The sequence below is a fragment of the Hyaena hyaena genome, unplaced genomic scaffold, assembly GCF_003009895.1.
Source record: "Hyaena hyaena isolate Hyena2069 unplaced genomic scaffold, ASM300989v1 scaffold_311, whole genome shotgun sequence".
NCBI lineage: Eukaryota > Metazoa > Chordata > Mammalia > Carnivora > Hyaenidae > Hyaena > Hyaena hyaena.
The window spans coordinates 602392-627913 of NW_024080944.1; the positions used below are offsets into that span (position 1 = coordinate 602392).

At 46.8% G+C, this 25522-nt stretch overlaps 1 protein-coding gene across 1 annotated transcript in view; it reads left to right on the forward strand.

Annotated features, from left to right (window-relative positions):
• Nucleotides 1-25522, forward strand: part of CLSTN2 (calsyntenin 2) — a 634687-nt gene that overhangs the window by 569913 nt on the left and 39252 nt on the right. The window contains exon 9 of the mRNA XM_039248556.1: nucleotides 14707-14869. Coding sequence (XP_039104487.1) covers nucleotides 14707-14869 — 163 coding nt within the window. The remainder of the gene's footprint in view (nucleotides 1-14706; nucleotides 14870-25522) is intronic.

Consider the following 25522-nt stretch of genomic DNA (forward strand, 5'->3'; position numbering starts at 1 on the left):
AGGCTCAGGACAGATTTTCCCTGGGAGCCCTCAGAAGGGCCAACCTGCCAACACCTTGATCTCAGACCTCTGGCCTGCAGAACTGGGAGACCAGCAAGTTCCTGCTGTCTGAAGCCAAGGGCGCTGTGCTTTACTGCAGCATCCCTAGCAAACTAATACGAAGGCCATCACAGAGTCATGGATGTAGGCCTTCCCAGTCTTCAAAGACATGGTGAAACCTGGCCCCTGAATGGTGCGGCTCAGATAGAAGCCAGGATGAATGAGCCACACTTGCCTCAGTGAATGTAGAGGGCAGTATGTATTTTCTGACATCTGTAATCAGGCTGAAGCTTGGAACCAGCACATGTGTGGCACCTAACCAGCTTCTACCCCACCTTCTCTCCAAAGAAGGCAAGGTCAGTGCTGGGCAGATTTTTGTGTTTCTTTTTTTTCTTTTAATTGTTTTTAATGTTTATTTTATTTTTGAGACAGAGAGAGGACATGAGCCAGGGAGGGGCAGAGAGAGAGGGACACACAATCCAAAGCAGGCTCAAGGCTCCAAGCTGTCAGCACAGAGCCCAGTGTGGGGCTCGAACTCATCAACTGCAACATCATGACCTGAGCTAAAGTCAGACACTCAACTGACTGAGCCACCCAGGGGCCCCTTGTCTTTCTTTGGGTTACTTTTTTTTTTTTTGGCGGGAGAGGGTAGATATTGCTGGATTTCTTTTTTAATTTTTAATGTTTTTATTTATTTCTAGGAGAGAGAGAGAGAGAGAGAGAGAGAGACAGTGTGTGCAGAGGAGGGTCAGATAGAGAGGGAGTCACAGACTGAAGCAGGCTCCAGGCTCTGAGCTGGCAGTCAGCACAGAGCCCGACGCAGGGCTCGAACCCACGAACCGCGAGATCATGACCTAAGCGAAAGTCGGACGCTCAACCGACTGAGCCACCCAGGCGCCCCGATATTGCTGGATTTTAAACTGTCCCCAAAGCTTTGTATGAGACCAAACCCCTTGGGTGAAAAATCCATTTGGCATATATCCTTGACAGGCTGGATCTTAAGGTCTTAAGATCCTTAACATCTTGGATGTTCTAATGAACTGAAACCTGCAGCTGTTCCCTAAAGAGTTCTACAAGTTCTCCCAGACTTCACGGACTGACTTATCGTTCTAAGAAAGTACCCAATTTCCTTGCTGTGGCATTCCAAGCAGAGATAACTGATTCATGTGCCTTCACTGGAGGCCCCTGTGAAATGCAAAGAGGCCTTTGTAATAGAAACTGCTCTGCGAGGGGAACAGGTGATCCACATGTGGCTAGAGTGGATCTCTTCTGGAGCAATGATGTCATAGCGTGGCTTTGGCCCGCTAACATTAGCCTTTAATTACACCCAGGCACTCGAAATGCTACCGAAGCAAGATCAGCATTAGAAAGAAGCCCATGTGGAGGGCGGGGGGGAAGGAAGGGGTCAGTGCTGGAGGTTCAGCATCTCCCTGTGGGATGCACACTGTCTCAGTTTCCCCACCAGAGATCTAAGAGACAGGCCAGACAGGCACGGAAGGCGAGGCGGGTCAGAGGCGCTGCGGCTGGCTGATGGAGCCAGAACCGGAGGAGGGGCCCAGGGAGATCTGAGATGCATGACATGCTTGCTGGCTGCCACGTGCTGTGTCTTTGGAGATGGAAACGCTTAACCAATTCCATTCAGGATCAGCTCAATTTTCCAAAGGGGCAGAATTTATTATTTGAATTATTCAGGGGAGGTTTATTCACCAGCACTGAGATATGAGATCTGTCAACTAAATTATAATTATGTTTCTCTAAAGATATCCACTGAGAGAGTCCTCTTTTTTTTTTTTTTTTTTTATTTAAACTTGCGAGGAGGAGTCAGACTATGTATTTATGGACAGCCAGCCTCAATATTCTGAGTGGCGGAATGAAAAATTAATTTTCTGCAAATACATTAGTGAATAGTTAACTGCATCTCAGTAACCTATTTGTTTAATATACCGGGGTCCTCTTCAAAGAGCTTATGATTTATTCTCATCTTCGCCAAGACGTAACTTTCAAAAGCACAGGCCTGAGGACGAGAAACAGGAGTTCTGGGATCCAGCCCCACCACTAGCAAGCCGGTGCACCTCAAGCGAGCCCCCGCTGCTCTCTGGGCACTGGAGGCTGGGAGAAGGCACCAGGTGACCCTCCTACCTGCTCTTCTGCAGCTGCCCACAAATGTCATCCTCCCTGAAGGTGACAAGGGTGATGTGTGACTGCTCACTGCTGTTTATCTGTCTAATAAGGAATTCAAAGAGAAAGGAACAGAAAGGAACATTTTTGTACCAAAGTGTCCCCCCTTCTTCCTTCTGCCAACTCTTGCCTCTCCTGCCAAGGTCCTTGGAAACTGAGCGAGCCCTGCTGGGAGAACCCCCCGCCTTGCCTTCTGCCCGTTCCCCTTTCCCTTTGCCTACAGGCAGAAGGCCCTGGGCTCCCAGGATGGGGCCGGTCCTCCTGGACCCAACATGAATCTTCACCCCTCCACCACCCTTATTCACACGGCCCTCCAAATGGTGCCTTCTGGGCCTCAAGGTCCTGTAAGTGCGCCTCTCACCTTGTCTTTGGAAAGGTTGTTTGGCACTGGATACCCAGGATTTGATCCCCATCATGGCTGAAAGGCTGTGTTCCCAGGAACAGAGGAAGAGGCCGGGGAAGAGCAGATGGGGGCTTTGCAGAGTATGACTGCCATTTCCCATGCATCCATGCTTTTACATGTGCAATCTGCATTTATCCAGAACCTACCACATCCCTGGGGTACAGACAAGGCCCTGCCCCATGGATCTCAGAGTCAAAGTCTGGCCTGACCCGCAGGATAGGCACTAGTCATGTGTGACTGCTGAGCAATTGAAATCCGGCCAGTTTGAACCAAGGCATGCTGTCAATATAACATACACAATGCCTTTCAAAGACTTAGTAAGAAAACCAGAATGTAAAATACCTTAATTTTTAAGACTGATTACATGTTGCATGATAAATGGATATATTGAATTAGAGTATATTATTTTTTAAGTTTATGTATTTATTTTGAGAGAAAGAGAATGAGTGGGCAAGGGGCAGAGAGAGAGAGAGAGAGAGAGAGAGAGAGATTCCCAAGCAGGCTCCATGCTGAGCCCAGACATGGGGTTTGATCCCACAACCATGAGATGATGACCTGAGCCAAAATCAGGAGTGAGACATTTAACCAGCTGAGCCATCGAAGTGCCCCTGGATTAGAGTATATTACTAAAGCTAGTATCACCTGTTCCTTTTTAGTTTTTTAATGTGGCTACTAAAAAATATTGTAAAATTACGTATGTGCCATGAGTGTTGTGAGGGACTTGGACAACCCCATGAGGTAGTTACTATTATTATTTCCATTTTAGAGATGAAGGAACCGATGCACAAAGAGGGAATGTGACTTGCCTGAGATCACACAGCCAGGAAGTGGTCAAATAATCAGAGCACGAACCCCAGAGGCCTGGCTCCAGAGCCCCAATGTTGAATTGTCCTAGGCCCCCTTCAGGGTCAGGCTGAGCAGTGAAGCTGAGTCTGAGGAAGGCAGGCACCCAGCGGGTTTGGAGCAGTGCGGAGCCCAGCCTGCAGAGACAGAAAGAGTAACCTGGGCCAGGGGGTTGGAGGTAGACTCAAAAAGGTGCTGGCAGCAGCAGGGCCGAAGGAAGAACAGAGACTGACATGTCCATGACACCTGCTCTGCTAAGTCCTCTGTGCACCGTGTCACATGCTCTCCCTTTGCCTCTGTGCTCCTACCACACGGCCATCGTCCATGCCCTTCCCTCCTCCTGGAACCTTCTTACCCCCACCAGCCCATTCACCTGCCTCCTTTCCTTCACTCTCACTTCTTCACTGCCACAACTAGCTCCGATCTCCCAACTTTGAGCTCATATGGCATCTTTTACCTCCCCTACATAGTGTTTCTCTCAGTTAGAACATTACATTTATTTATGCGAGTATTCTGTATTTATTCCTTTAGGGAAGGAACTGCATCTATTTTTGCTCACTTCATACACTCAACACCTAGAACAATTCCTGATTTATAATTGCTACTCATAAATATCCATGGAATAAACAAACCTTCCTGCAACACAGGTGTTCTACCCATTTTACAGATGAAGAAACTGATAATCCAGTTTAAGAAAGTTTGAGAAAATTGCCACAGATCCCAGTCCAGGTGAGAGGGTGCAGCTGAAATTTCCCCTGACCTGACTCTTCAAAGCCAGTGGCTCTTGGTGGGAGCACACAGAGACGCAGATACCCCCAGGATGGGCTTGAAGCGAGAGGCCGGTGAGGAGGCCTTTGCAACATGCCTGGGCCCTTCCCTAGTCAGTGTCTTCTCTGGACCCCTCCCCCCCCCAATATCTGGTGACATTTACCCTCCTTCCTTTACCTCATCTTCAATCCAGAGCTCTCCATGTTTGCAGGACCTTCTCAACCCTGTCTCTTGGACTGCCATCCTGGGGAGTTTGTCAGAATTCTGAGTATTTGACACAGACACAGCCCTGTCCCCAGGACCAGCTTCCTGAGCTGGACCCGCATGTCCCCTTTTCTAAAGGATCCATTTCCAGTGTCATTGGCTTCTGCTGGTTTTACTGTAATCATTTGTTCAGTCAGTTGTCGCCAAGTGCTAACTGTTGAGTGGCCATCACACCCCTTCTACTGTACTGTGACAGGCTCATGGTCTTTTGCAGGAGAGGACAGCACCCACCTCAGCCCCAAACTAAAGCATCTAGCTTTCAACACCCTTCTTGTCTCAGGCCGAGTGATCAACTTGGTCTTCATGGAGCTGACTGTGATCAGGGAAAGAACACCTGAGGAGAAACAGTCCCTTTCCTAATTGTCAAATTTAAGACATGTGCTTCCTGGCCTGCCCCCGCAGCTCCAGTGTGCACCCCTGGGCCCTGACAGATGTCAGCTGTTCAGTAAATTCATGAGGAAAATAGCCCCAGATGAATTCTGTGGCATGTCCTGGAAGCAAAAACTGAGGAGAAAGAAAGCTTGGCAAGCTTAAGAGACGCCTTTCGCTCTGGGGGCAAGGGAATCCTAATGCTCAAAAGAAAGAACTACAGCCAACAGCCAGTGTGTGCATGAGCAGAGGCAGGGAAGCCAGTCAGGCACAGGCGGGGTGAGGTGAGGGGGGAGGGGAGAGCATCTATGGCAAATGCTGGAAAGTGGGAAGGGACTGGTAGAAATCTTCTTGTTTTGTTCACTGTCACATCCCGATGCCTGGAAGGTGGCTGGGACACAGTGGGTACTCCGTTAATACGTGTTCAGGGAACTAAATGAATTTCACAGCATGAGTCCTCTGAGATTTTTTTTTTTTTTTAGTTTCCGGTGATGTTCATAGTTGCCTGACAGGAAAACGAGATAAACGAGGTGAACAAATTCGGTAAACTGACTATTCTATCGACCACATTAGCATATTAAATTCTCTGAGGCAAAAAGAGGTCTCAAAGTTGACCTATCTGAACACCTGGAGGGCCTGTTACACAGACTGCTGCCCCCTCCCCTCCCCCTGCAGGGTTTCCATTCACTGGATCTGGGTAGAGCCTGAGAATCTGCATTTCTAACAAGTTCTTGGTGACTTAACTCAGGCTTCTATAACAAAACACCATAGATTGGGTGGTTTTAACAATAGACATTTATTTCTCACAGTTTTGGAGGCTGGGAAGTCCCTGGTCAAGGTGCCAGCAGATTCGGTTCTTGGTGAAAACCTACTTCTTCGCCTGTAGAAGGTCACCTGCTCCCTATGTGCTCACATGGAGAGAAAAAGAGGGACTCTGGTCTTCCTCTTCTTATAAGGGACACTAGTACCACCATGGGGGCTCCACCTTTATGACATCATCTAAACCTAGTTACTTCCCAGAGACCTCACCTCCAGATACCATCACAATGGGCATTAGGGCTTCAGTGTATGAACTTGGAGTGGACACAAACATTCAGTCCTTAACACTAGCTGGTGCTGATGCTGTTGGTCCAGGGACCACACTCTGAGAACCACTGCTCTGTGGAGTCTTGCTAGAAGAAACCTGTTTAACTGTGTAACATGAAGCTTTTCTAATTTTGACCCTGACCCCATTGCTCACGATACATCTTGCAGGACTGTGTTTTACAAAACACCTACTTAGGAAAGAAGCCTGAAAGGGTCACACTTTCCTGAGCAGCGGCTGATGAGGGGCCTCATCTCTGCTGGCTGGTCCCATCCTTCCCGCTTACTCCTGTGGGAGATGGAGCACCCAGAATGTACAGTGCCCACTTCATGGAGAGCAGGTTTGCTGCCCCCACATCTGGCTCCCACATTAACCTGCCAACCTTACCTCCACGGAACTTTATAGAAGTCGCAGATCAGACCCAGGCTGAGGAGAGAAGCTTTGGTTTGGATGAGAGACTAACTGAAGTACAATTTCTTTTTTTTTTTTTTTTTTTTTTTTTTTTTTTTTTTTTTTTTTTTTTTTTTTTTTTTTTTTTTTTTTTTTGAAGTACAATTTCAATACATAAAAATGAGGCCACCAGTAAGATCTGGAAGTTAAGGGACCCTCCCGGAGTGTCCTCCAGGGGTGGGGAAGGGAGATCTGATGGCATTGCTGAAAAGCTGTTGCAGGGAAGAATGAACAGCTGATCCGAGAGGCTGATTGTGTTGCAGAATTCTTTACCTCAATACCAGGGGTTTGTTGTTTCACCGCTTCGAAGAATGAAGAGGTGGACACAAAATGAGTGTATTAGAGTATAAGATCAGAAAGGAAGAATAGTAGGAAAGCTGTCTACAGAGAGGGGACACTCAAAAGTGAATGCCTGTGACTACAGGCAAGGACCCTTGTTTTATAAGGTCCTGGTCGTCTCTCCCTTCCATTCCCCCCTCGTTCCTTCTCAGGTTCCACCCTTACTCGCTGGATAGCTCTAGGTGCTGGGCTGTCCGTTCCTGATTGGCTCCGTTGCATTGTACGAGGGGTGGTCTACAGCCACATCAGTCCTTGTGAGTCCTATGTTTTATGGTCTACTACTTATTTTTAATTAGGTCTTTTGTCAAATTCCTGAGAGCAACCTAAGGGGAGTAGGTGGTGTCTGTTACATTCTTAAGAGGAACCTTCTGCCCCAGGGGGTTTGCTGAGGTCAGTCACTCCCAGCATTGTTCCAGAATGTGTGTTTTTCCCCCACCCTGGGAGCTCAGGTCTTGACCTTTCCCTCTCTGCCTATTTTAACCTATCTTTTCCTATCATAGTTACATACGCAAAAATCATAGCATGGTGCCAGGGTGCCAGGCATCTCATCAGCACATAATAAAGGTGTATTTTCTCTCCCTACTGGAAGAGTTTAAATTGTGGGTGTGAACAAGTCTTGATTTACGTGCTCCAAGCACAACCTGCAAAGACAGTTTTTCAGGATTGTTTTGGGGATTTGCCCAAATGTTGCTCAACCAAATTGCCAGTGGGGGTGGTCTCTTTGGCCCAAGCTACCTTTCACATTTCCTCTTGCCCTGTGTTCCGCCACCGCCCTGAGTCAGCAATTGCTTTTTGACAGAAGGCCCAGCGGGTGCCTTTCTGAGCTGTCATAATCACCTTCCGTGGAAAACACACTGTACTTCTCCCTGCCAGTTCAGAGGTGCAGGCACCCTCCTGGGAAGATCTTAAAGAGATTTGCAAATCTGAGTGGCATCTTTGCTTTGGCGTGAGGCTGATCTTGGCACTAACCAAAACCTCATCTTTCTAAATGTTCCAGAACAGTGGCCTGAGGCCAAAGGGCCTTGCAAGTCCGCAGTGAGAGCTGGATTTGCATGGTTTCAACCCTCCAGGTTCAATCACTCTTCATTACAGAAAAGGAAGTAAAGTTGTGACCTACCCTTCAAATATGTCCTGTGGGGTGGGGGCTAGGGAGCTCTGTGTGTCCACTGTCATCTAATTTAACACATGAGGAGGCTCTGGAAGTAAAGAATGGCTTTCTAGAATGCCAGGCGCTACGACAGAGTAGTACACGCATTGGCGTGGCACAAGAGGTTCTCAGGAGGCCAGTCCCTGCTGCTGTCTCCCCCCCGCCCCCTCCCCCCGCTCCCTCCCCACACACATCTGTCACTCAGTCTGTTGGAATATGTCCTTTGATCATTCATAGATTCCGTACCTCTTTGTTGCTTTATCAAATTCTCATTGTTCTCTAATCTCATCTATCAGCCAATTCTCTCATTCCATTGTCAGCTTTCTTGATTTACTTTTATTTCAGTAACTATGTCTTTTGTTTCTGGAATTTTTCTTTGATTCTTTTTCAAACTGTGTTCCTCTATTTCCTCTCTAATTGCTCCGTTTTCTGTGGTTCCCTAAGTGTGGATTTGATCGTTTGTTTTGTCTGCTTTTTTTCCCACACACAAAGGATTTGCTTCCTCTTTGTTTTGTAAATTTTAACCCTGAGCTCAAGGCCAGCAGGAATTGTCCTGCCTAAACCTTAGGTGGTGGGCATATCTCCAATAGACTGTGACTGTGTCTTTGTGGAGGGTTTAAAGACTTCGTGGAGGATGCGTTGTTAAGTTTGTTTCTGAGTTCCAGATTTCTATATTACGCAGGCTTATAGAGCCAATGCACATGCACTGAGCAGGCTTCCGGGTCTAACATCTCAGAGGTGACTTGTTCAGACTGTTCTGACTTCCTCCCGGCCTCCCTAGGTGGATCAATAGCTGTCATTGTCCCAGGACACAGGCTTCAGACAGTCCCTTCGCAGCTGCAGGCGTTATGCGCACATGTCAGGTTGAGTTTTCGCAGGTGAAGGACCTGAGTGTCCATTCCTCTCTCCCACTGGCTTTGAAACCAGGCTGAAAGGATGGGCCTCAGCCCCGCAGCAGCCCATTCCCTTCCCACAACACTCGCAGCTTCGTGGTTACCTAAAGACTTCTAATTCTCTTATTGTCATTTGTTTTGTCACTGTTGCTGCTCTGTTTCATGCAGCGTCTCAATGTATTTGGAAAAGGAAAGGGGTTTCCGTATCTGCTCAGGCTGAAAACATGTGCTCAGCATTGTATATGCTTTATTTCAGCTCCATTCGCACAATAACCCTGTGATCGCATCGTCTTTATTGTCCTCACTTTACAGGCGAAGGAGTCAGGATTTAAAATTTTCAATTATTTTCCCAGAGTCTACAACACGATTCCCCAGAAGTTGTTAAAGCAGGTGTGACACCCAGCCCACTCTCCGCAGGCTTGGCCTACGCGCCTCCCTCCGGCGTCCTCCTTCGCGGTCTCTCCGTGGCTGCCCGCAGCACAGCGCCGCCTGCCGGCCGCTAGCAGGCTGCAGGCCCTGCCCTACCCAGGCTCACACCAGCTCTCTCCTGCCCTCCCCTGCTGCAGACGAGCCTCTCCCCTTGCCCCGGTGCGTTCCATTTGCAGTAGCCTGTCAGGAACAGACTTCCTCAATCTCCCGCCTTTAGTGCATGTTATAAATTCTGAGTGGGAGTGAAGGTAGAGGGCGGAGAACGGATGGGAGAGGCGTCACCAGAACTTGGCAGCACGCTGACAGGAGGGAGGCAGAGTGAGGGTGTCTAAAGCAGTGCCCAGGGCTCTGGCTCGGACAGTAGACAGGATGAGGGGCATACGCTGAGGCAGGGACACAGGAGGGGGTGCCGGGGGAACTGGAGCAAGGGGGGTGCTGGACTCAATGTTGGACACCCCATGAGTCTGAAGTGCCTATAGCACATCAGGTGGGCCGTTCAGGGGCAACCTGACGCGCCAGTCCATCACTCGGGAGGTAGGTGTCTACACCAGACCCTGATCTGGCAGTGAGTAGGCGAAGCTGAGCCCCTGTTTGTGTGTGAAATAGAGACACAAGAGGCTGAATGTGGAAGCCCGAGTGGGGTACCTGTTACATATAACTCCCAACATCCACTCCTTGAGATCAGAAACCATACCCCTCCTCTCCCTTTCAGTTGTAAAGGTGCCTAGGACAAACCGGAGCTCCCACCGTCCCGGGTTGCAGTGAGGATTCACTAGCATAAGGCCTATGAAGCTGCTTGAAAAGGGAGAAACATGTTCCAGGGTTGATTGTTGTTATGACTACCATCCTCCTCCCCCTGCCCCAGACCCCCACACCTCGTGGTGCCTTCAGAATAAAAGCACCCCAGGTCCTTATGGCCTCCTCTCCTGCCCTGGCCTCTCCCATACCAGCCTGACCCCTCCACACTCGGTGTCTGTGCTTCCCATCCCCTTCCCCCCGCCTCCCAGTGCAGATACCCTTTAAAGGGCCACAGCGCAAGTTCTGAGTTGGTTTTTCCAGGAAATCAGGTATGCTTGAGTGCAACTATTCAACCTGAGACACTCTTACCTCCCCTATGTATCTCCCCTATGTGCTAGGGGCTGCATACTTTAGAGGGTATTTGGACCAAGCAGTTAGCACCCTGATTTTCTCCTCCTCTCTCGTGGGAGGCTTCCGTGGCCCGGCTCACCCTGGAGTACCGGCCTACTCCCAACACAACCTCTTTTGGCATCGTCTCTGCTACCTACCCTTCCTCAACACGGGTCCCTGGGTCTCAGGTCTCTGCTTCGCTTGCCGGCTAAAGACCATTGAGGCCGCCCACCCTGGGAGCACACCTGCAGGTTTTCAGAGAAAGTGTCTCTGGCCAAGCCGAGGCCCTGGGCACCGCCTCCGGGGATGACACTGGACCTGCTTGGTGCCAACTGCATTCACCAGTAATTCATGAACAGTTAGGAATTAAAGTTCTTCTCTCCCCCCGGGAGAGGTCACTTTGCCTAATTTCCTTCTTTCATGGTTGAGCCATTGCACTGACACATTTATTTTTGCTGCCTCCTGGCTTGATCATTTTTCAATTACAGTTTGTCCCTCCAATTCTAGCAGAGGGCTAATGTGGGTCTCCTCCCGATCATAGATCCACATTAGTGAAACCCTAACTGGGCATCTCCTTTAACTGCCTTCGTAGATTACTTGGTGCGAGAAGTCTGCAGACATTAGCCTAGTCTGAGCTCAAAGCCTGATAAGAGGTCGGATCAGGAGCTAACTGAGGAAGCCCCCCAGCATTCTGGCCTGTGAGTCTTAGCTCAGGGAGCTCCCCACTCCCAGAAGGCCCTCCCTTTTGACATTGGAGCATATAAAGCTAGCCATCTTTTGTGAACCATCTTAAAATGAGATAAAATGTTTCCTCTTTCAAATTGCCAGGATTATATATTTTATTAACACTCACTGTGGTAAAGGTACCACACACAAGCACTCTTACAGACTGTGGGCAGGAGAACAAATAGGCACAAACCTCTGCAGGAAAAAAAAAATGACAATGTGTGTCAGGAGCCTTCAAAATACCTCCAACCTGACTCTAGATGCTGGCGAGGATGTGGAGAAACGGGCACCCTCCTACACTGTTGGTGGGAATGTAAACTGGGTGCAGTCCCTCTGGAAAACAGTGTGGAGGTTCCTCAAAAAATTAACAACAGAACTCCTCTATGACCCAGCAATAGCACTGCTAGGAAGTTACCCAAGGGATACAGGAGCGCTGACGCATAGGGGTACATGGACCCCAGTGTTCATAGCAGCACTTTCAACAATAGCGAAAACATGGAAAGAGCCTAAGTGTCCATCAACAGACGAATGGATCAAGAAGATGTGGTTTATCTATACGATGGAATACCACGTGGAAATGAGGAAGAATGTAATCGGGACATGTGTAGCAACGTGGATGGACCTTAAGGGTGTTACGCTGAGTGAAATAAGTCAGGCGGAGAAGGACAAATACCATATGTTTGCACGTATAGGAGGATTAGGAGGAACTTAACAGAGGACCATGGGGGAGAAGAAGGGGGGACATAGTAGGGGAGAGGGAGAGAGGCAAACCATGAGAGACTCTTGAATGCTGAGAACAAACTGAGGACTGATGGGGGGAGGGGGAGGTGGGCATGGAGGAGGGCACTTGTGGGGATGAGCACTGGGTGTTATATGGAAACCAACTTGACAATAAACTATTTGTAAAAAAAAAAAAAATACCTCCAACCTCGATAATTGCACTTCCATGAGTCTTTCCCAAGGGTATAATCAGAAATGCGGATAAATCGTTATTCATAAATAAATAGAGCATTAGGTTACAGCATCTTTTATAATTGCTGGTCCATAATTAATACCTGATACTAAGGGGATATTTCAGTAGCATTTAGTATATGCATACTATACAGCCATCTAAACTGAAGCTGGTAAAGGCATTTTAATGCTGACATTAAGCAAAGCCAGCAAACTCAAATTGTATACACAGTGTGATCCAAATTGACCTTCCCCCGCTGTTGTTTCACAGGACACTTACAGGAATGCTATAAATAGAAAAGTTCATTTACCAACAAGGTTGGAAAGTTCTTATAGGCATATACTTTGAGGCTGCTGGGAGCCTTGGCTATGCAAATGAAATGGGAGATCAAAAAAATAAAAAACAAGACTCAGTGTACATGGTCATTGTTTTTCTGCAGGGCATCATGGGAGCTGCTGTTCATGAAGCACACTTCAGAATACTTGGGGGGGAACACCTAGGGAAAAATTGCTAGACTGAGAGGGGTCACTGCTGCTGTTAGTTGTGGAATTATTTTATTTCTTCCTTGGAATTTTTTGTATTGTCCTACAAAAATGCTGTAAGGATTGTGAAAGGAAGCAAGCCCAGAGGGTCCATCTCCTTCCAGCATCAGCAGCGTGGAGGGATGTAGAATCAGCACACGGGTCCTGCACAGCAGTCATGCCTGAGAAGATGGTGGCCAAGAGGGTGGTATGGCGGCCAGCACAGGCGAGCCCCCCAGTGCTGCCTGGTTGACTCAAATGCTTTGCCTACATTTTGAAGGACATGGGGTGCGGTCAGTGTCACGGCACTGCCACCTGCTCCCACCCCACCCTGGGACTGGCTAGAGATTTCTCCATTCCTCAGACAACATCTCCTGGATGTGAGCCATATGCCAGGCCCTGAAATATGCCACCTGCCTACTCTTGACTGCAGACTTCAAGGCCCACTGGACGGGCCTGCTTGGATTAGATGCCTCCTCCTTAGTTCACCACCCCTAGACTCTGTCTCCAGGTCTTCCTTTGTACCACTCCCACACCACTGGGTCAGCCCTACCCCAGTCACGGGCCCAGCCCAAGAGCCTGTCCGAGCCCAGGATCTGGCCTCAAGACATGGAGCAGGACAGATGTAAACTAGGTTAGGACCTCAGTAATAGGTACTGAGCTGTACTTGCAGTGGGGCATAACAGGGTTTTGGAAATACTTGCTTGGACACCTCCTGATTACCTTCCAAGGGTCCCTAAAATATTCATCAGGCTTTATCAGGTTAATGGGCTTCAAAAGGAGCAATTTTCTGAGACAGGAGACAGGACAATATAAAAAGAACATTAAGGAAGAAATTCCTATTCCAAAATGAAAGGAAAAAGATCATTTAGCATCCCTGTTGGTGTTATCTATTCATGAGAAACAGCACATTTAATCCAGAATGGGATGTAGGGAGGGCTTTGATGCCCTCACCTTGGGGTCAACTTCATGTAGAACTCATCTGTCTCCGCTGCTACAGATGGGGCGGGGGGGGGGGAGAGATGGAGACAAGAGGATACAGATGAGAGACATTTCAGAGGTGGACTCCACAGGGTGCAGAGAGATTTGTGTGAGAGCAGGTGTGGAGGAGAGGTTTGAACGTGACTCCAAAGGCATTGGCTTAGGAGATCAGAGAGAAAGGACACCATTCTCCAGCCTGGCCACCTTCCTACCTCCCTTCCCAAGGCCCACCAGTCTTGGTTTCTATTTCGGATCATGCTGTGAGCGTTCAGCTCCTTGAGGTCAGGAATTATGGCTCCATCCTAGCCCCCAGTGTCTCTACCCATCCATTAAAGTTGTTTTGGTTACCACCTGTAAGATCAAAAATATTGGGCACAAAAGTTGGGAAAGGCCTTAAGTGTAAGAGTGCTCTGCACTTATCCAGGCCAGGAGAACTGTCTGTGACCCTTCTCTGCCTCCCCAGGAAGTCCAAGGTAGGATGCATGGGAGTCCTCCTGGGTAGACTGTGTTTCTCAGAATGTATTTGGCTCGAGTTGAAAGGGCCATGAGGTTACAGGAGCTCCTTGGGCAAGTCTTAAAGTAGAGACAACAGAATCGGGCACTTCTGTTCTTTTGCATTCCAACCTTCTTTGTCATCCCCTGTTCTTCACTTCCTCTCATGCTCCTTTTGAGCCCCTAATCCTCTCCCACTTTCTTCTTTCTCTTTCCCTTCTTCCTCCCTTTCTCTATCTCTATCTCCATCTTCATTTCTACTTTCAATCTAGTATCTTTCTTTTAGAACTTCATCTATCCCCAAGCTTAGGAAAATAATTTTAGTTTAACTTTCTTCTCTAGTATAGAATTAAGAAAAATTTTATACAAACCACATTTAAGCTATCAGCCCCACCTGTCCACCCAAGAATTTGCCAGCCTCAACAGCTGTAAATTATGTGACCAAGATGCTCTGCCCATGCTCAAATACTTGCCTGATGATTGGACTCCCTGGTGTTCCTCCACCCCATGGTTTGCCCCGTCGTGTTGGACATGAACTTCTCTAACCTCAGTTATAGCAACCATTATATTCATTTGGTTCTTCACAACAAAAACTGCTCACACAAAATATCTTCTCCTCCTTTCATAATTAGAATAAAGGCCTTTTTGATGTTTCATTGCATATTCAATTTTAAGTGTTGCTTTTCTTTCCTTTCATCAGATATGTGACAAAGAATGGCATTACTATGTCATCAATGTGGAGTTTCCTGTGGTTACTTTGTACATGGATGGAGCAACGTATGAACCCTATCTGGTGACCAATGACTGGCCCATTCATCCATCTCACATAGCGATGCAACTTACTGTCGGCGCTTGTTGGCAAGGTAACCGTACATCAAGCCCTTGTCCCTGGCCCATGTGTGTACAGTCCGTGAAAGGCTGATAGAAAAAAGGGGAAAACAAGCAAAGTGCAAATTAGCTTCCAAAATTTACTACCCCTTAGTAATAAAGCAGGACTTATAAAAATAAGGATTAGTCTAGACACTAAACTTATGCCATAATAAAGTACTTGGCTGGAGACCAGATTCTGATTTTAGGTCAACATGAGCAGTTTCATGGTTGCCTCTGAATAGGCTGATGCCTTTTACTGTTCTGCAACTTTATCTGGTTTCAAACTGGGACTGAATAGAGAAAAGGCTAAATGTAGAATCCCATATCAAAATTGCCCTTTGGCTCTGTTGAGCACTAACCAGGAACCAAGGATCTCCTTTTATCCCCACACAAGTTGTCCAAGCCCCCAACCCTCTGCTCTGGGAGCTCACACATATGTAGGGCTATGAGGGGTGGATTGTCTATAGGCATGAGACCATGGATGGCCACTCTCAAGTTCAGCTCATTGCTGAGAGACAGAGGTACCTTGTTGCCTTTCCACTGGAAGGTGTCTGCTTCCTCCTCAGTGCTGCTGCTGCCTCTCCTGCATTCCCCAAATTTGAAGGCTAATCACTCCTTTGGAAGCAGGAAAACCTGCTCTTTGAGCATACATTTCACCTCTGTCATCCACTCAGATCTGTTGGAAACCTTGTTTTTGCTCCTATAAAAGCTAGGGTGCTATAAAGTGCCAATGAAAGAACAGAGGGCAAGAAAAATGCTCCCAAAATAAGCAGATTAATCCTTTGAGGTGACCCAACCTCAGGTTGATGGATTCCTCAAAAGCTAAGATTTGTGACTTTGACCATTCGCCATGGGGGGCTCAGAGAAGAGATGGGCTGCGGTATAAGAACATGCCTTCAAAGAACCAGCTGACCAAGGAGTGAGCTCAGAGAGTTATAGGCCCCTTTGGGTTGAGATAAAGAGTGAATTCTGGGCCACGCCATGAGAGATAAGACAGAAAGATGCGTACATAGCTCAGCCCTGGGAACACTAGAGCTACACAATCCAGGAAGGAAATAAAGCACAAATGAGGCAAGGGAAGAGAAGGTGAATAGATGGAAGGATGGATGGATGGATGGATGGATGGATGGATGGATCGATCGATCGATGGATGGATGGATGGATAGATAGATAATCATGACCTGAGCCAAAGTTGGATGCTTAACCAACTGAGACATCTAGGCACCCCGGGAAGAGAATATATTTTTAAGCTGAGGTCACCAGTTTAACATCTGATATATGTCACATGATACTAAAATGTTCATTGAACATTTCATTAGAACTTGGTAAGAGCTTCATCAGTGTTGCAGAATTCCCCAGGAATTCAGAAAAGGGAGACTGGGTCATCTGGCAAGAGTCCAGGATACTGAGTACAACAAACCCCTGATTCAGAGATGGCACAGGAAGGACTAGTCACTGAACACAGTTATGCCATAGAGATGGCCCTCATTCAGTGCCCCAGCTGGACACCACATGCAGCCTGTGGATATTTTGGAACGTAGCCTGGATGTCACCCATAAATTAAAGGGGACCTAGTGATGTCTTCACTATGAATCTCACCGTGACTCTTCCCCTAGAGGCCCCCAGAGAACACCCTGGCCTCCCTGTCACCCCAGCCTGCAAGGGAAACCTGCCCTCACCTCTGCAAGAGCAGTTGTAACCACTGCTGTCCAGCTGCATGCCCACTGGGTGGGGAAACAGTTATGCCAAAATAAAAAACGGTTTTGTAAAGAACTAGGATGACCTCTTTGAATCAGTTATGAGAAGCTAAGTTGTGCTTCAGTGACAATCAAGTGCCAATTCTCAGGCGCTTAAAATAACTATCCCTTTATACTTACTGCAGATCAGTGGGGGGCTCTCCTCTGCTTTTTCCTCAGGCTGAGACCCAAGCAGATAGAGCAGCCACATTGCTTTGTACTGAGAAAGAGGACAAAGAAAACACGACAAATGGTGCATGAGCCCTTACAGCTTTCACCTACGAGTGACACCAATCATTTTTACTCACATTTTATTGGCCAAAGCAATTCATATGTCCACACCTAACCCCAACAATAGAGGGAAGTAAAATCTATAATGTGTCTGGAAGAAAAACTGAAAATATTTTATGAACAAAACTGATGACACCATGGTCTGTCCACTTAGTCTACAGAGATTTGACTGTCCTTCCCACATAAAAAATACAACCACCCTTCCCTAAATGAAGCAACCCCAAAGTTCCACCTGTTACTGGCTCCAAGCTCAACATCCAGATTCTCTGACTGATTCCTGGTGATCTCTCTCTTCATCAGGCTGAGATGCATAGGAGGCTCTAGCTCAGGACCCGATGTGACTCTACTTGATCTGGAGACTTCTACACTAATAGGGGGAACTATCATTCCCTAGACACACACACACACACACACACACACACACACACACACACACACAGCAACAGTGGAATCAGGCAGAATAACCAAAATAACATTTCCATTAAATAAGAGGAAGAATTAGAGAAACACAGCCTTCTGGTCACTAGCAATTCTGAAATCCCTCAGGTCAGATGCTTTAAGTGCCCTGCCCTAGGATGGGGAGTGTTCTTTGTGGTCCCCGACCCATTTTCTGGGAGGTATTCCTTCTCAGTATTCACCTAGGCCACATCCAAAGATGGTATTGTCATTCTATAAGTAACAGCAATAATATTTCACCTGATTTCAATTGATTTAAGAGCTATTTCTCAAAAATGCTTTTCAAACATTAAACCAAAGTATATGTTTATTTTAAAGGAATGTGGGAGAAAGTGCCTACTATGGCATTCACTACCAAGCATTTCTGCCCTCTTCCCCGACAGGGATGCTAGGACTGTCTTTGTTGGAGTGAGGTGTGGTCCTGTGACTTGCCTTGGCCAATTAAATGTGAGCGGAAGTGCCTGATGTAATTTCCTGGATGAAATTTTAAGAGCCAATGTTGCAAGGAGGCCCTTTACAAACCTGGGTGTTTACAGTCCTGTGAGAAAGTGCTTTTAGTCCCACCTTATAAAGAAACTGAGGCTCTGAGAGGTGAAGTAGCTGACCCTACATTACTCCGCCAAACCTGCCTGCCCGCAGGTCTTCAAAGCCTGTTTCCTTCTCACTGTGGCTTGCTTCCCCATTGCTAGTTGATCCTTTTATTGTTATAATTATGTGTTTGGGAAAATGCAGGAGCTGATATGTATTGATACAAACTCTGTAAACCTTTTACCTTTGGACATATCTGACAACTCTGGAATCAAAAAGCCACAGCACCCCTGCTTTCCGATTGTTAATCCTTTGCTATATACTCCCTTAAGTGACCCTGCACAGAACAAGGGAAAAGAGTTTAGTCTTGGGAGTCAGAAAATTTTGAGTGTGAGTCAAATCTCAACGCTGCCACTTACTAGCTGTGCAGACTCAGCAGAAATTGCAACTTCCCTGAACAACTCTTCTCTATTCTATAAAACTAGGCTAACACCTACCTTGTCATTCTAAGGATTAGATGATAGGAACATGGAGCATGCTTGGCATGTTTCAGTTGAATAAATGTATAAATTTGAAAACACTGGATCCCCTTCTTCATCCCTTCTTGCTCCTTGCACCTAAGCCCAACATGGAAGACCGCCTATGAGACCTTTGGTACGCTCTGGCTTCTGTGATTCCAGCCTCCCCATGGCTCCTTGCATGCACTGACTTTATTCCTTTTCCCAGGATGAACTCACACACACAGACCCTGCTCTCCCAGGCCCATCTACAGGTTCAGAAAGGTCAGTGAGGCTGGACAGTAGCCCATCAGAAAACAAGTGTTAGAATATGGCCCTTGGGGCACAGGCAGGAACCTGATCATGCAGTCTTTCAGGCGATGGACATTTGGGTATCTTCCCTGAGAGGAAAGACAATCCATTGGTAAATTTTCATCATAGGAGAAAATTCTTAAAAGTCTTTAAACTCGGGCTTTATAAGATAGGTAAGAGTTCACTAGGAAGACAAGAAAGGCAAAAGCATATGCCATAGCAGGGAAGCCTCACATAGACATGCTGAGGGTGCCCTGTCACTGGAAGGCACTTGGACCAAAATGAGTACAGAAGAGGTTGGGAAGAGGAGTTGGGACACCATACTGCTTTGATAAGAAGCCTAGATTCTCCTGAATATGTACATCCTCCTTGGAGCCACGCTTTGTCTTGGAAGAACACGTCAAAAGACCTTTCAGTGGGACGTGCTGCCATGAAATTGACAGCCTATGATGCAGCCCTTATTTTGGCGCATTTCTACACCCTCTGAAGTCCACTTACATACATATTATAAGCCTGCTGGGTGAGCCTCTAATTGCCTCTGGCCCTGTGATTGTGGGGAGCTCTGTAGGTGTCTCTGAGGTTGGCAAGGAAACTAGTCCCCATTTGTGAAATTTCCAATTGGGGTTTAACAATGGGAATAGAAAATAATTTGACAGCAGCTGCTAGCTGGATGCTCCCGGGAACTGGCTCCAGCACTGTTGTTGGGTAGTGCTCGGCAGCCCCAATTAGCCTACTGTGTCCTGTTAGTGAATTTGAAAGCCAAAGTAATCAGTGGAACTTCATTTTCATTGGTATTTTTTCCAGTAATTAAAAAAAAGAGAGACTTCATTTACACTTAAGAAATATTGCCAGGGCAGCCTCAAGCACATAGCGTATCTTAATTGTAGAGAAAAGCTTTTGCAGTAAGGATGGACCTCGCATCACAAGAATCCTCTTCTCCTGTGTGGCTGATGCACACCACGTTGTCCCCAGACTGGCTGATGCACACCACCTTGCCTTCACATCTGTGCTCAGAGTCACAGCGTTCTCAGTTTCTGGGAGAAACTGCTGCCTTTAGGCAAATTCCAGGTTCGTCATGTCTCTCTGGGTCATGCCTTGGGAGAAGATCATTTAAAAGACTAATTAATTTGGGGCGCCTGGGTGGCTCAGTCGGTTAAGCGTCCGACTTTGGCTCAGGTCGTGATCTCATGGTTTGTGGGTTCGTGCCCCGCGTCGGGCTCTGTGCTGACAGCTAGCTCAGAGTCTGGAGCCTGCTTTGGATTTGTTGTCTCCCTCTCTCTCTGACCCTCCCCTGCTTGCGCTGTCTCTCTCTCTCTCTCTCTCTCTCTCTCTCTCTGTCTCTCAGAAGTAAATAAAAACATTATTTAAAAAAAAAAGACTAATTAATTTGCCCTTTTCCTTAGATTTCCTACTCATCCATTTCTAACAACAAAAATTCCAGTACTACTGGTATATAATAAAAATTGTATACTCACACCTGCTTCGGCCCTGGACCTCTAAAGTGGGCCCACCCATGCAGGGGCTGGAACCCAGCTGTCTGGAAGCAAGTCAGGAAAGCTGCTGATTACATCTGATCAGGGCCTGAGGGAGCCACTGGGGTTTCAGGGAGATACCCCAGCAGGTGAAAGTCACCTCTCTCCCAACACCACAACCAAAGCAGCTCTGTGTCACCTATTTTCTAAGGCATCTGGGCAAGGATTATTTCAACCAAGTAGCTAACCATGTTTCAGAAGCACAATTCTAGGCACACCCTCAAGAAGCCACCACTCTACTCCCTCCCTGGTCCTCATCTACTCTTGGTGGATCTCATCACAGGCTTCCCTACTTGTCGCTCATCCTCAGCAACCGCCTCATCCCTGCCTCTGCTGGGGACTCTCCTCCAGTGCTCTGGACCTTGGGCTTCCTAGACTGTCTAGCTTTGCCCTCTCCTGACTATGACACTCTCTTGTTCCCAAATGAGGAAAGCTTTCTACCCAAGTACCCTAGCTCCTGATCTTGCTGAGACCCACCCCCTACCCACAGGAGATACAGAAAGTGATGGTTCTAAAAATTAGTACCTCTTGTTAAAGGACAGATACAGAATTCCCGTTGTGGCTTTGGGAGGAGTCAGGACAAAGAACAGGAATGGTCAAAAGTGGGATAAAAAAGGCAGAAATAACTCTGAGAGTGGCAATAATCAATAGCATATGATCTTCACACAGAGGGGAGATGGGGCCACATGCGGTCCTGAGATCGGGTACACATTTCCAGGTCATCTTGTCGCCCGACACTAAAATTAGTGCAGGGACTAGGAGTACATGCCTTCACTTAATAAGATTTGTCTGATTTATTACAAATTCTCTTAATAAAGTCTGTGTTGAAATTATTCTGCATCCCTAGGGTCTCTGCTGCTGGAAGAAAGAGGCACGTGCTAACATAGTCTGTCTTACATTCGGGTGGGGATTTCCCAAGGAGGGCTTCATGAAGCTCCAGTTCCATAGGCTGCCCCACTTCCACAAGGAGGCCATGGGCAGGTTTGGGAAACTATATAAATTATCTGCATACCACCATGTTGGAGGAAGTCACAATGCTTGTTAGTATATTAAAAGCTCTCAAAAGCCCACCAATGAAGCACTCTGTTTGATATTACTTAACCCATGTTTTTCGATCTTATTCACTATGGAACTCACTCTTTGTGACATAGTGTTCCTGGAGCACTCTTTGGGAAACATCTCATTGGAGTCACTACTGCAAGTCTCCACCCCCTACCAGGCCATGAGTTTACAGAAGGCAAGGCCTGTCTGTTCTCACAGATTCTCCTCTCCTCACCTCTCCCCCTACACCAGTAGAGAAGGTCTATAGCTAATGTTTGTTGAATTACTTCTCATTTGTTTTTTAAAGTTTATTTATTTACTTTGAATGAGAGAGAGAGAGAGAGAGCAAGCCAGAGAGGGGCAGAGAGAAAGGGATAGACGGAGAATCCTAAGCAGGCTCTGTGCTGACAGCACAGAGCCAGACATGGGGCTTGAACTCATGAGTTGTGAGATCATGACCTGAGCCGAAATCAAGAGTTGGACTCTTACCCAACAGAACCACCCAGGCACCCCACATCCATTTTTGAAGCTGTTTTGACAAAGGTATGTGGTTCATGGTCTGACACACAAGAATGACTAACAAGGTGTCCCATAGCATTACCTGTATCAAAAAAATCAAGAAAAGATTGTTCTAGGCACTGGAGTTAATTTGATGCAAAGGCATTTTAGTTTAAAAGAGACATAGATGAAATCAGCTTTATAATTCATGCCTGGAAACATGGTATAACTGGGTTGTAATTTTAACTTTGTATCATATTCCAAAGATTGTATTTTTTTAACTTTATTTTTGAGAGACAGAGAGACAGCACAAGCGGCAGAGAGGCAGAGAGATAGGGAGCCTCAGAATCTGAAGCAGGCTCTAGGCTCTGAGCTGTCAGTACAGAGACCAATGCAGGGCTCAAATTCATGAACCGTGAGATCATGACTGATGTATGAGATCATAAGTCAGACACTGAACCAAATGAGCCACCCAAGTGCCCCTTTCCAAAGATTATATTAATACGAAAATTTGACAAGGGGCTTGGGAGCAAAAACAATATTGTTTTAGTTTGTCTAAGAGATACATGAGAGGGAAGGAAAGAAAGGCCACTGAAGAGAAAGAGAAAACTCACATGACGTAATCTGATCTTGGAGTTCCTTGGTTCATGCTGTCCCTCTACCGCTAGCTGTCATTTTTGAGTACCTGCATTGTGCCAAGCTAAATGCATGTCTTCCCCTTTCACAACCCTATTGCCTAGGTGAGAATGTGATCCCCACTTTGCAGACTAAGAAACAGAGAAATACCTCACTAAGGGTCACACAGAGCCTGGATTTGCTCAGGTCTCTGCCACCAGAAGCCTCACCCTTGATTGCACTGCTATACCACCTCTGCTTCTAGGGACTTGTAAAAAGCCAGATGGAGTTTGATACCCAAGTACAGAAGACCAGAGGATTCTGGAACCTGGAGTCAAATCACTTGCACAAATTCTCAGGGCATTTTCCCCACAAATTTGACAATGTCAAGCTGAGGCCTAAAGATAGGCCCTCAAGACATCGTGGTTCACTGTAAGGAGGGTTGATTTTGCAGCCATAAGAAGAAAATTCCAGACTCTCACTGCTGCTCTGGGTCTCTGAAAAGGATACAAAGTGTCCTTCCTTTGTATTCCTTAGTTCTTCATCTGAAGAATGAAGGGGATATCTTGGATAATATCGGAGGGCCCTTTCCACTCCATGAATTTAGGTGGCCAACCCAACAGAGATGACTTTTGGACTCATCTATAGTCATATGTTTTGCTCGCATAGAACCTGCTATATATTAAATGTCTGCTGGAAAGGCTGGAGAGATGGGCAAACAGAAACAAAAAAAAGGTTGAGAAAGCCTGCTGAGAATGGTCATGGACAGCCATGACCACAGATCATCCATCTCCACAAGTCACCTGCAGCCCCCTGGGTTGCGTGGACAGTTGTGAAGCTACAGCTTATGGGGGTCTATTGCCCACTTTGCTTAGTCTTTGCGTTCCATGGGTGTCTCCATCATTTAAATGAGGAAATGAGGGAAAGCAAGATTTCGGATGGTCTCGCCATTTGCATCGCTCAAAATTGATACCCAACCATCCATGAAATTGTGTTCATTCAGGGGCGTCGCCATCAACAAGCCATGCATAGAGCAGCATTCGACTCAAGCAAGAGGGAATGTCACACCCACTCCACTCCGTGTGTTTCTCAGACTAAACAGCTATGGGAATGACAGCGGGAAAGGAAGCACCAGCAGCATCCTGCACACACTTCACAAAGGGAGGAGACAGTACATTCTCACAACATGAATCTGCTACTTATACTTCGGGGGAAATGGATGTTACTGATTGAAAAGCTATTGAGGTGGGTGGGCCCCACCTCTCTATTGAAATAAAGCTGAGAGGAAATTCATTCCCAATGCAAACTCTGGCTCAGAATAATACAAGCTGCGTTAAATCATGTTTGCCAAATACTACTCTTTCTCAAGACAACTGCATTTCCCAGAAAACCTGACACAAATCACTGGGAGTTGTTGCTGACGCCCTTCAGTGTCCATAGAACCCAGGTTAATCAGACAGTCTCCCCCAGTGTAGTGTCAGCCCCAGCCTGTCCCCATCTTTATGAAGCAGCCCAATGATTACATCCTCTGCTGGAGTCCTCTTTGAACCCTCCAAGCCACATCTATTGTACAGCATGCAGGTCAAAGCCTTGTGAGCAAGCACGACCTGAGTTTGAATCCAGGCTTCACTAATTCCTGGCTGTGTGGCCTTGGGCAAGTTATCTAAATGTGCAACATCATCTGTAAAAGGAGTTATAAGTTTAGCAGGTAAGAATCAGAATTCACAAAGAAAAATTACTTTTTCTACATCCGTCTTAGTTTCATTTCAAACCCCTCTTCCATCTAAGTGGGGGAGATTTAGCCTTGGCAAATTAGAAATGTTTCCATTTCCTTGGTGCCAGCTGATTTGGGGGATATTTACATGGGGCTAAGGTGTTGAGGGAGCCCCCAGCCATCTCCCCAGGCAGGTGTCCGCTGAAATGGTCCTCGCCTCTTTGTTCCTGTCTCTGACGGGCTTTCAGGCCTGGCAGCTCTCTCAGCATTTCCTTGCCTTCCTTAGGGACACAAAAATATCTTCACTGCTTCTCATGCTCTCTCTGTAAGACCATCTGTGGTCCATCTGCCTGTCTGTCCAGATGCGACAGGCTGAGCTCCCTCCAGCATCATGCTCCCCAGCTGTGGCTCAGCTCAGGTGTTGGGCTCTCGGTGCCTCACTCAGCACCCCTGCACCTTATTCCCCCCCGCCGCCTCCCTGTCAGCCCCCCTCTCCAGTCCAGGGTGACATTTTCTCTTCTGGGGGAAGCCAGATTTTCTTCCTCTATTTTCCCCCAAATGTTGATCCATACCCAGATCTTCTCCACCCTCCTAAGGGCTTAGGCTGCTGGAAACAAAACCGAGGAAGAAACTCCACTTTAAGCTCCATCTGCTCTTCTCCTTGTCACAACCCTCCCTGTGACAATGAGCACAAGCCAGATATGTGTCTAAATAGAGGGTAAGGTGGGAGAAGTACTCGGTAAAAAAATCGAAAGGATAGAGGCTAAGGTCTCAAATGTACTACACTGCCACTTAGGTATTAAATAAGATAGCACATGAAAGAACTTGCCATGTTTTAAGGGCCGAATAAACCATGGCTATTCTTCTTCTTTTCCCTCTGATCTGTTGGGCACATCATCTATATCATTTATTTGGAAAATAATCATGCACTGCCTTAGAACATCTATTGTGCTAGCAATTTACTCTTAGATTTTTGTCTTCCCAGAGTCTACACTTTATTCTCCCAACTAAATGTAAGTTCCTAGAGAGCACGGTCTGTATCTTATAATTAACTGAATACAACAGAAGGCTAGACATTCAGCAAACACTTTAAAAATGTGTGGAGATCTTGCCTCAAGAATCCAAAATCACATTCGCAAACATTTAGAGAAAGTTCTTTGTGTAAGAAATAGGGTTATGTATTTTTTTTCTTAAAATAATTCATGAGCATGTTTGCATCTAAATGTTAACAGAGGAGCATGTGGTTCACAAAGACACCCAGATTATTAAAAAGAGATTTTCAATGTATCATTTTTTAAATCCTGAATCACAACCACCCGAGTGCAAATATATTTCAAATTTTATGCCGGCCTCCTATCGCAAAGTGCTAATTGAATCGATTTCCTGGAGCTGCATCACTAATAAATAGAGTGCACCACAGATGTGG